The sequence below is a fragment of the Patiria miniata genome, unplaced genomic scaffold (assembly GCF_015706575.1).
Source record: "Patiria miniata isolate m_02_andy unplaced genomic scaffold, ASM1570657v1 HiC_scaffold_2, whole genome shotgun sequence".
Classification (NCBI taxonomy): Eukaryota; Metazoa; Echinodermata; class Asteroidea; order Valvatida; family Asterinidae; genus Patiria; species Patiria miniata.
The window spans coordinates 5,190,913-5,203,433 of record NW_024037058.1 but is presented as its reverse complement, the minus strand read 5'-3'; the positions used below and the strand labels follow the sequence as shown (position 1 = coordinate 5,203,433).

The 12,521-nt window shown below is 44.4% G+C and overlaps 1 protein-coding gene across 1 annotated transcript; it reads right to left on the bottom strand.

Annotated features, from left to right (window-relative positions):
• Positions 1–6,333: 6,333 nt before the first annotated feature.
• LOC119726860 (E3 ubiquitin-protein ligase TRIM56-like) lies at positions 6,334–9,181 on the bottom strand. Its single transcript, XM_038198714.1, has one exon. It carries the CDS (start codon positions 9,148–9,150, stop codon positions 6,853–6,855), a length of 2,298 nt encoding a protein of 765 aa, XP_038054642.1. The 5' UTR covers positions 9,151–9,181; the 3' UTR covers positions 6,334–6,852.
• Positions 9,182–12,521: the final 3,340 nt, after the last annotated feature.

Genomic DNA, 12,521 nt, shown 5'->3' with positions numbered 1-12,521 from the left:
GTACGTGTTTGTACATTTGTATGAAATTCATGTAGCAAAGGGAATATATGCAAATGTATGCATGACACTCACTAGATTGCAATGCAACATTTAGAAAATTAAAAGTTAGTTATTCCTGTCAGTTCCATTTGGAAATCTTTAAACCCAAATACAGCATTGTATGGTATCTTATACACTTGATACTCATTTTCACATTTCTAAAGGAATTTTCATGATTATTTGAAGACTGTAAACAGCTGTCTATACTGTGCATGAATAATTACAATTCAGACATTTGATATGGGATCGCCATATAAGATATTTGTGATGACTTAGGTTAAGTTTTTCAAAAATGCTTTTAAAGAAACAGATTTTCCCAAAGAAGCATTGTTTCTTTTGGTGTCAACCTTGCAAAGAAAACAAAAACATGTAAATAATCCTTTTAAAGGTTTCTCGCATCGAAAGTGAGTTCATTATGGGTGATGTGTGTACTGCACATGGACTGCAAAATGCAGCCTGTGCCCCAGTGTGTAATGTGTTGGCCATACATGTACATAGCACCCGAGGCCAAATGCAGCCCTTGGGTGTTAAAAACGTCATATCCCACACAGTGGCCTATCCCGCATTTGATGTCAGGGGGCAACCGCACTGCACATCCCCGAACACTTGGCCTCCGGTGGGGGGGGGGGTGCTCTTCAAAACTGACTATTATTATGCATACTGGAAAATATATGCCGATTTTCACAGCTCAATGTAATGGTTTCGGAGCTTGGTTTCTTTTTTTCCTGTCAGAACTCTCTAACCATTTATGGAAATAGTTACTGAAAAAATATCTTTCAACAAAGCCGCTGGGGGCAGGGGACAAGGTGCCCCCATCCCCTCCCCTGCCCCCTCCCCTCTGGATACACCACTGCTCCCACATCACATTAGTCAACAATTGTCAATTGTAATTGAAGTCCGAGCTAGAAAGAGAAAAAGTATTGTAACAACGCGTTCCCACTTGAATTGGGAAAAGGTGGATCAAGATCCGGCATTTTGGTGTGATCGTTATCTTACCGCAACGGAACCGCAAGTCGCGTTCCCACTTATGCTTGATCCACCTTTTCGTACGGAAATGTAGGGTCCGAAAAGTCACCGAGTTCGGAATTACGCGCGCTCTGTGGGAGTGCCATTGTTGCATGGTTGCACGCTAGGCCAGGATGGGTCAGTTTTCAAACAGCACTATCAGAATTCACCGACAAAAATTACGCGAATTCACCAACATAAATCACGGATCCTTAGAGGATCGGTGTGTGCATAAATTAAAAGGTGAAATCCAACAGAGCTGCTCATTGTGTGACATCACAGCAGAAACCAATGCATCGATAAGGGATTCCCTGGTTCTGAAGCTTCTCATTGGTTAGAAACGGTCACATGATGTACTACGAAATCATTTTCCAATTTTCTATAATCAATACTTCAGATTTGTCACCTCCGTACGTACCACATTATCGGCACTATTCTCATCGCATACTCTTAAGCTTTTCCATGATTCTGTGCCAAATTAAAGTGTTTTGGTGAGTGCGGACTCAGAGTCATTTATGGATGGAAAAATAAGTAAAATTTCAGGAATGAAAAAGGTTTAGTAATGGACGAACACGCAACAAAAATAAGGCCTATTTAGTGTAGTTTTAGGATACCACGTGCGCTTTGCATGCGCGGTGCTAGCCCGTAGTTCAGCGGTTGTTTATTGTGCATGTTGTATACGCTGGAAATGTTCACATGAGCTACACACCAGAAAACGTGTTTCTTTGTTCATGAGACCACAACATTTTCGCGCCACTCGTGCACCGGGCGGATGTTAACAGGTCAAATTGCCGGATCAGATCCACCTTTTGCGTTCCCATCTGATCGTGATCCGGCAATTGCCGGATCTGATCCACCAATTGGGGGATCTGTATCCTGGTCCAGAGGTGGATCACTTATAACGGTTAGCGTTCCCACTACACACAATTGCCGGATCTGATCCACCAATTGGGGGATCTGATCCGGCAATTTGGCAAAAGGTGGATCAGATCCCCCAATTGGTGGATCAAGTTGATTTTAGTGAAGTTTTTCAAAATTGCTTTTAAAGTAACAATCCTTCCCAAAGAAGCATTGTTTCTTTTGGTGTCGACCTTGCAAAGTAAACAAAAACATGTAAATAATCCTTTTAAAGGTTTTTGCATCAAAAGTGAGTTCATTATGGGTGATGTGTGTACTGCACATGGACTGCAAAATGCAGCCTGTGCCCCAGTGTGTAATGTGTTGGCCATACATGTACATAGCACCCGAGGCCAAATGCAGCCCTTGGGTGTTAAAAACGTCATATCCCACACTGGCCTATCCAGCTTTTGATGTCAGGGGGGCAACCGCACTCACACGTCCCCGAACACTTGGCCTCCGTAAAATCCAAAGGGGGGGGGGGGGGGGGGGCGGGCTGGTACCCATTTTCCAAATGGGGGCGCTCTTCAAAACTGATCATTATTATGCATACTGGAAAATATATGCTGATTTTCAAGGCTCATTGTAATGGTTTCGGAGCTTGGTTTCTTTTTTGGGTGTGTCAGAACTGTCTAACCATTTTTGGAAATAGTTACTGAAAAAATATCTTTCAAAAAAGCTGCTTGGGGCAGGGGACAAGGTGCCCCCCCCCCATCCCCTCCCCTGCCCCCTCCCTTCTGGATACACCACTGCTCCCACATCACATTAGTCAACAATTGTTAATTGTTATTAAAGTCCGAGTTAGAAAGAGAAACAGTATTGTAACATGTGTTGTCAATTTGTTTACTTTAAACTGTAGGTGCTAAATGAAATGTCAGTGGCAGTCAACTGTGAGCAAGCCAAGAAACCTGTCTGCAAAAACAAGAACAGATTCCCCAATGTACTTCCATGTACAGGTAAGTTCATTTTGTAGAAGTTAGTATACTTTTCAAAAGACTGTTAAGTTGGAAAGTGGCCTCTTGAGGCAAACACCTGTCGGCACACTCACACTGCATTGTGAATTGTTCTAAATTGTAGGATTAATAGGTGCTAAGGTAGTTTATATAATATCTCCTTGCACAGCAAGAGAGATTTGGTGATTATTATGCAAAACAAGACTGCATCTTGACCTCGAGATTCTGACCATTCATCAGTGGGTACCTTCTATATCGGGTCTTTGGTTTTGTCATGTACATCTAATAACACGACTATACTTTTATGTTATAAATTGTGTTTAAAAAAAAACAGCCTGTGTCAAAACGTTCTGTGACTTCGAATGATCATCACATAATATTTGAAATAAACCGCATAATGTGAATGCCCACTTGTGCATGTTAACAGTATTAAAACCCAATGTCGGGTTTTATTGGATCTCTATGTCCGTTGCTGTATTACAAAAATATGGCATCAAAATTGACCAATGAACAGCTACGTCCAGATTTGAGAATGAAATGATGTCATGTCGACTCATGGCTGGCGCGCGGGGTCGCATTAATTTGCATGCATAGACATATCAGACGTTTGGCCAGAGACAGAGAGGGTGATACAATGGGTGATACTCAGACTAGTGTTAAGGCTTCATTCCTACAAAACCATTTTGTATATCAATTTATTCATAAAAGAGTGGACTGCAACATTAGGCAATTAAAGGGGGTTGATACCATCCAAACCTTTTATTGGTTCGTAACTAGTTTTAATTGTAAATATGTAAGGGACTGTTAAACCTGATATGATGTTTGAATTCCATTTTCTGTGTACCTTTCATTGGCGTAACTATGTGTCTCTCCCCCCCCCCCATTGAAATCTTGAATTGCAAACAACAAATGTATATGTTACCTTCCTTGCCCCCCCCCCCCCTTTCAAAAAAATTGGTGGACCCCCAGCTGCTCCACTGGAAGCTTTAATAACCCTAGTTACGCCGCTGGTACCTTTAGGAAGTTCCAGATCACGTACATTTCACTCCCATAGAATGTGCGATATTTATAAGTTATATATAGGTGTGGTGGGTACTTGACTGCACCCTCGGCAACCATACGATATCAGTTCTTCCACTCGTTAGATGTCAAGTTTAACTGTTTTTACGCCCGTAATTTAAAGAAATATTTACTTTTCAATTTTTTTTGGTATAAGCATTGAAAAACAAATTCCATGTTTGATTTTTCCCTTGTAAAGTGGTTGCTAAGGTTCAAATTTTGGTCATTCATGTGTCACTGTTTTGCTTAGGAGTTATAGACATTTGAAGTTTTCACAGGATAATAAAATACTGAACATAAAAGCCCATGAGGCGACCTTTAACATACAAAAGATTTCTTTTTTACTAAATGCTTTTTCTTGTGATAAAAATGAGCAATTTTCAAAGCTGACCGTAAACAGTGTTGTTGTAGTGTTTGTTTGTTTTTTGTTCGCAATACGTGGTACTAGACCTGACTAATTTTCTAAGATCATAGTTACATACTCAATATATTTTGAGAGCATTTGGACAATATTCAAATGCAGTCAATCAGGAGATAAAAAAACAAGAGAAAATGTGTTCACAAATCTGATTACTTGATAATCCCCTCTATCATTATGTATAAATGTTGGGGAAACCACTGATGTTATGTTTTTGTCTAAAACAAAATGGTCCTAAATGTAATAGCAAATGACAGCAGAGAAAAGACGGTTGTTTCATGAAATCATTGTTGATATGTTCACAGAAAATGTTTTTTAAAATGTGTCGACAAAATAAACAGTGAATAAACTAACTAGTGATACAATAACAACGGCTTCCAAATTAAGTGGTCTATAAACGATCAAATGCAAAGATATCTTTTTGAGTTGTTCCATCAGTGTAAAATAGGCAGCCCTCATTATGTATGCAAATAACTCTAGGAGTCACACATGCCCAGTGGAAAAAGCGGCTGAAACGTGCGTAAGATGCTGATTGGTAAAATAACAGACTTTGGATCTTTGCTGAAATGCCATTGTTGTCATGGAAGCTGTGTTCTCTTGGAGACATGGGCGTCGCGAGGGGGGGGGGGGCAAGGGGGGCAAAGTGGTGTAAATTTAATGAGGTGGGGGGGGGGGCAAAATGTCCCTGCCCCCCCTAAAACTGATAAATCGAGAATGTGTTGAGAAATACTTGTAAGCATTTTTTGGCAAAATTTTTTTTTGCCCCCCTCTAAAAAAAATCCTGGCGACGCCCATGCTTGGAGAGATATTCTGTAATTAAAGCAAATGCTCATTGCTTCATTTAGACAACTTGGTCTATCAGCATTTAGCAAAGCAATACTTATTCAAAGATGCAAAAGCCTCACTCATTTATTGAATTAACTAAACTATTATTTTAATGATACAGAACCTCTCATAAGGAGGTCATTCTATACATTTAGGGTCCAAAGTCAGACATTTTTCTTGTCCCTGCAACCTCCAAAATTGATAATTAGCCATTCAAGTGGCATTAAACATGACTTCAAACTAATTAATAATAATAATAATGATAATCGGCATTTAAGAATGCTCTTATTAGTTAACTAAATCACAGTGCTTACAGTATTATTATTACTCCTGATCATCGGGCCAATTAAACATTCCAAATACCATCTCAGCTCCCTGGGGAGTATACAGCTGGATGCTGCCTGTTAGGCACAAGCAAGCTTATTCAATCACAATAACTATCTCTGCCCTCACAGGTACCCATTTACTCCTGGGTGGGGAGAAGCAATGAGTGACAAAGTGCCTTGCACAAGGGCACACGCACCATGACCCCGGCTGGACTCGAACCCACAACCCGCAGCTTAACACACAGACCACGAATCCTGTGCCATTAACCACGAGGCCACAGCACTCCACATTAATAATTAATATTTGTTGGGTAGGTCATTTGATTCACAAAAGCATTCTTGGAGGAAGAGTACACACATAAAGGAGTGCATCTTCTATTGCAAAATCGTAGATGCCAGACGTATAGGGACAGGAAAAAACTGAACCCCAAATTCACAACATGTTCCAAATTCATCTTCTAATGTAGCATTTAAAAACTCCATAAAAGAAAAGCAAACAAACAAGATTACAAATTTATCAAATGTACATCCATCATACTAACCACATTTACAAACATACATGTATCATTGCAGTAGAATGCACAAGGATTTCATATCCAACTTGGTTGTAAACTAATGTAAATGTTGTAATGAAACTAATATTAATTTGATGAGGCACTCATCAAATTAATATTAGTTTTTAATATTGTTTTAGTTCAAAATTACACATACTTTTCCATTTGCTTTTGAGGAATTTACTTTTGTATCATGTACACAGAGGTGCTAAATCTTTTTCATTTGAAATATAAGTTGCAGTCATTAAAACTCAACAATTATTCCAATTATTGAACAATCCAATAACAAAATGTAAGGAAATCTTGACATTTTATACAGGAGCAGGGTTATATCTTATCCTTAGAAAACACATCATGCATTGACTTTCTATTTGCTGAGACGAATTTGAGAAACTTGAATTGCCCTCTCGTGGTTATAGGCCTACTTTCCCTTTTGTTTAAAATGTACACTGGGTAATATTTTGAAAATGTGCACTCATCCCTATTTGCAAACAATGTGAAGGGTCATTCCTTTGCTCTCGTTATTGGGCCACCAGATCTAAGATTTTATGGGAAGTAGGCTGGGCGTTGAGGTCCAAGATTTTTCAAAGGGGAAGTGGTTTAAGTGTTAGAGTCAAAGCATACAGAGACCATAGACCTTAGAAATAAACCAAATATACAGTATTATAGAATGTCATTCGAGGGAATTATGTTCTTTTTCAGTGATAACAATGTTCAATGTCTGATGGAAGTGGTTGGCGGATACACTGGATAGCCCCAGTTTAATTAATCTGTCCTTACACTCGGTGATAGATCTGTACAGACTGTCCTGCAGCCACTACCAGATCACCATCCACTGTGAATGTGATGCCACGTGGATCACTGCATCCATTGATCACACATCCAATGTACTTGCCATTAGGACTGTAATGCAGAATATCACCTGTTGGATGTCCGAACACAGCAACATAGATGCTGCCATCACTGTCACAGCACACACCATTAGGGTAGTAACCCTCCTGCATGTTGCTGGTCATATCTACTGAGAATACACTGGCACCATAGTAGTCTACACATACCAACCGTTTGTTAAGCCAGTTTGTGTAGATAAGGTGGTGATTGTGCATTGTCAGATAATCTCCAATCATTGGAGCAGGCAGTCTCCTGATGCGGGATCCATCTGGGTTGTGTAGAGATATCTCATTCTTGCCATCATAACCCACTGCTATCAGATTGCTGTCATCCACTGCAAGGCATGTTGGTTGGCTGTGTAGCCATTTACCTGGTTTGAACTGGTGGAGCTGATGCTGCTTGCTGAAGACCTTGACTTTTTGACCATCTATGACAAATAGCTTGTTATCCTTGCTCACTGCAATACACCTAACATTAGTGAGGCCATTGATTTGTGGCCTTATGATTGGAGATTCCTGATGACTTTTTGGAATTATAACAGTGAATAGTGTTTCTCTTTCTCCACTAAATGGTACGGATAGTGCAAGTGCAAGTATTTGATTGTTCGAGAGTGCTGCAACAAGTGACATGAATGATGATACACTTAATTCAAAGTTCTTGATTTCTGTCTTTAGTTTCCATTTCTCCTTCACACATGATCTTCCAGGTCTTGGTGATTGCTTCGCACCACCCCTTGACTGTTCTTCAGTCTTCAGTACCCATTTCTCCTTCACAATTGATCTTCCAGGTCTTGGTGATTGCTTTGCAGCACCCCTTGACTGTTCTTCAGTCTTCAGTTCCCATTTCTCCTTCACACCTGATCTTCCAGGTCTTGGTGATTGCTTTGCAGCACCCCTTGACTGTTCTTCAGTCTTCAGTTCCCATTTCTCCTCCACACATGATCTCCCAGGTCTTGGTGATGGCTCTACTGCTGCCTTTGGCTCCTCCTCCAGAATGAGTCTCCCAAGTGACCTCTCACCTTCTTCAAAGTCCATAAAGGTAAACTTGTCAGGAACTTGCTGTGGCTGTTTCCCTGTCAATTCACTGAGGTTATGCAAGAGCTTTTGCTCAAGTTCAAGAATCTCACAGCAACTTGCTTGATTCATGAGTTGTTTCACCTCCTCCAGCTTGTGCTCTGTCTGTGTCACCTCTTTGCTGTTATTGGCTTGAGCAGCTTCAAATGTTGTGACTCTTTCTTGATAAATCCTGCCCATCTCTTGCTTTAATTTCTCTTCTTCATTTTGGATTTTTGGAATCCCCAGTTGGATCTTTGCAACCTCTTGTTGGATCTTTGTAATCTCCTGATGAGCCTTTTTGGAGACTTTCTTTTGAGCGTTGGCAAACATGGTGTCCAGCTCCTTGCAAGATTTGCACGTCTTTTCTATGGTGTTTCTTAATTCTTTTTTTCTTCTCTCACTTTTTTGGACCATTTTTGTGACCTTTTTCTTACATTTCTCTGCAGCCTCAGGTAATCCAGTGAGTGAGTGTTTTGCGTGATCAAGTACAGAGCAAGTTGTGCATATGACTTGCTCACATGAGTTGCAGTAGATATTGAGATTCTGATCTGGATGCTTGCAACACTTGGGAACTTCTTCTCTAAGTTTACTCTTGTAGACAATCTCCCCTGATCGAAGTTGAGCCAGTGTGTAGATTTTATGAGATTTCATGGCAGTCATACGTTCATGTGCCTTTTGACATTCTTGACAGAGGAAATGATCACAGTCCATGCATCTTGAAATTGCCTGATTCTCCTCATCACAGGCTTGACATTTGATCTCTGACCCTTTAACTTCCAGCAGCTTTTCCTGCATTGTAACTTCCTCCACCAGGGCACTGAATGCAAAATTATTAGGGAGATCAGCAACCCCGGACCCTTTCAATGTGGTTTCACATCTGCACAGAGGACATGTCAGCTTTGTACCACTAGGATCCTGGCTCTGTCTGAGCTCTTGCAGGCATTGCAGGCAAAAACTATGCAAACAGTCCAGCAGTTTGGGCTGCCTGAAACGGTTGGTGCAGATGGAGCATTCCAGATGATCCACACTAATCTTCTCCAACACTGATTGGGCTGTAACATTAGATGCCATCTTCACTGTTGGGCTTGGTGTGAAAGGATGGACATTTAACCTGAAAATGAAGAACATTAAGTAAAAGGTTTTGGAATAACACTTATTTCAACTTCAAATGATAATTTGGCTGAAATAAGTTAGATGTAGCCTATAGATGAAAACTTTGTGTTAATTAGAATGTTCATAAAATTGAAGGGTCTACTTCACTCTACTTACCTGTAGAGCAATACTACTTATGCATATTCCCCCTACCGGCAGGTATTTTCGCTAAGAGTTATATACAATAGCGCCCTCTGGCGCCCTACCCATAACACCCCGCGGCATGCGTGCCTCGTGAGCGTCCTCTTTTCTCTTAGCGGCAGGTCGGGTAGGACGTGCGTGAAATAGCTCGCTGTTTGCCTCGTCATTTACTACCCTTTTTTGCGTTTAAGAGAAGTATTTAATAAAAGAGTTAGTAATCATTAGTTTGTAGAGTTTTCATCATCTTCTTGGTTTCATTTATTTCATAAATATGAAGCGTTTAGGGAGGGCCGATCTGTCACTAACCGGGGGGAATTCCTCTCCCACGGGACGGACCGAGTTCTCGGGGGACTCTGCCGTTAACACTACGTCGTTACCGCGGCAGCAGTCTCTCGTCCGACACCCTCAGCCACAGTCGGCTGGGGGAGTTGGCAGTTCCGCCGATCAGTTAAGGGGGCCTCGGTCACCTTCTCCGGTCAACTCAGGCGAAACACCCAAACTAAAGGCACACTCCGGCAAGGTTCCTCCAAAACATATCTCCTGTGCCGGAGCAAAGCCTAAGAAGGGCCGTCAGGGCAAGCGTGGCTCGGCAACGAGCGCCGCTGTGGCACCTGGCCCTCCCCCGATCACGGGGCAGCCTGAGGGGGCTAGCCGTCACACTTCAGTGGGTGCTCGTCACCCGTGTCCTCCCGACACAGTGCCGAACACCACTGGTTGTCGGGATGGGCTATTGCACGGGCTACCGGCCCGTTCAGCGCTCGCTCAGCCCACGGGGCCTGAGGCGCTGTCGGCCAGGTGCATTATGAGCGATACGGAGCCGATCGCCCGGGGGGACCCCGGGCCGACGGCCCCCGTGCCATCTCGCTCAGAGGGACTACTCTCATCATCGGAATTTTTCCGTTGTTCGGGGGTCCCGGTGTCCCAGGTGTCTTCCGATTTTTCCTCGGATACACCTCGGGGCCGTTCTTCTAAGAAGAAGAAGAGTAAGAAGAAGGCTACACGTCGATCACGCCGTTCTTCTTCGGGTTCTGACGACTCCTCTGACCGTTCCCGCCGGGGCAAACACTCCCGGGGGGAGGACGCGGTTTCCAGAGCAGATTTCCTGCAGGTTTTCCAGTCGATTTCTGATACGCTATCGGCTATGTCGGCAGGCCGCCGGGCGGGCCCTATTGGGGGGCCCCCTGCAGCGGTAGACTACGGCCCACAACCATCGGTTGTGGGGCCCACATCGCAGTCTTCAGTCACTGGTCATGCTTGGGTGGCCCGGGAACAAAGGGACATACCGCACACAATTAGTCGTGCTCCGGCGTCCCCGCCTGCGGTAAGAGCTTCACAGTCGTCGTTCGTTGGCCACGGTTGGGTGGCCCAGGCACAACGGGATATACCACACGTGGTTGACCGTACACCGGAGGCCCGGCCTGCAGCGAGTGTCTCGCATGCATCGGCCGTGAGCCACGGTTGGGTGGATCAGAGGCCGCGGGATCTACCGCGTACGCTGGGATCCCCGCCTGTATTGAGCATTCATCCATCCATGCCGTTTGACTCTGAGGAAGTTGTCCAGCCGCTAGCGCGTGGCTCGGTACAACTCGCCCCTACAGACGACGTTCGTTCACCAGAGTCAACTCGGCCCTCACAATCGGCCGAGTCATCCGATGACGACGAGGAACCAGACCGATTACAACGGCTGTCTATCTCTGAAACGGAGCTCCGTTTAGTACAGAGGTATATGATAAGAGTACTTAATCTACCCTCCGCTGATGAGCCCCCTCCGCCCGATCATAAATCTTTCAAGCGAAGGACGGGCTCCACATCTAGCAGCTATAAAATATTCCCCATACTTCCTTTAGATCAAGTATGCGTGGAACATATCGACAACATCACGTCAACGGATAAATGGCGTCCGTTTCTCAGACGGGAACGAGATTATTTTCGTTTCCCAGCTGAAGATTTTGCAAAGTTTTTCACTCCGCCTACTCTCCCCGACGCAGCAAAAGATAAACTTGCGGCCGATGAGAGTGGTTCGTCTTCCAAGCGACCCTTTGTGGACAAATCGCGTTGTAAACTTGAGGACGTTTTGAAGAAGATAGACACAGCTTCACGTTTCAGTTCGCGGTCAACGTCTTTCTTACTTCTTCTTACGAAATATTTAGCCGTCGGCTATGAAGAGGACTCGCCGATTCCAGCGGATATGCTGACTGCGGCCCTTCATTGCCTTGACCATGGTCTACGCTCAGTGCTTGATCAATTTGCACGTGTGTCGGCCCTATCAACGTCCACCCGCCGGGGTAACGTGCTCGATGCACTGTTCCTCCCGTCGTAGGGTGCTCGAAAAAGACTTGAAGATCTCCCCCTGACGGGCACGGATCTATTTGATGGTAAATTCGAAGATCAGATGCGAGATGAGGCCAAACGTCTGAAGGCTACGGAGAAAATCAACTTCAAGAAGCCTCCTGCACCGGCGTCCAAACAACAGCGTGGTAAGGGCAAAACTTTTTCTATACCCGCCGCAAACCTCTGAAATCTGGTCGCGGTGGTTTTCGTGGCCGCACGGACAATACTTCCGGTGCGCGCGCCACGCAGGCCCGCACGTTCTCTGGACAACAACGGCCCCAATCCGGTCGTGGTTTCCAGGCACCGGCCCTCCGCTATCCTGGGGGCTGGTGCAAGTGACTTAGTAGACTCGTGGCGGCCTCCCGCCGTCGGACCCGTGGGAGGCCGTCTCCGAGACTTTGCGGGGTCCTGGGGTTTAATTACGTCCGACCGGTGGGTGCTCGATACGATCGGGTGCGGCTACGCACTTGAGTTCTCGAGCACCCCCCGTCGGACATGGTCGTTCGACCAACGGTAGTTCGGTGTGATCCTACCAAACGTCTCTCCCTCGAAGGGGAGATCAGTTCCCTCCTCGAGATACGGGCAATTCGCCCGCTCCCTCCGGGGGAGACGCGGTCGGGCTTCATGTCGACCTTCTTCCTGGTACCCAAGAAGGAGGCCGGCATGTGGCGCCCGATTTTAAATCTAAAACCCCTCAACTAATTTATTCGGCCAAGACGTTTTCGCATGGATACGCTCAACATCATACTCCAATCGATTCGTACACCTGCGTGGGGAGCCAGTCTAGATCTGAAAGATGCGTATCTACACATTCCTGTCAGACCAGACCACTGGAAGTTTCTTCGTTTTCAGTACGAGAACGTCCAGTAGAGTTC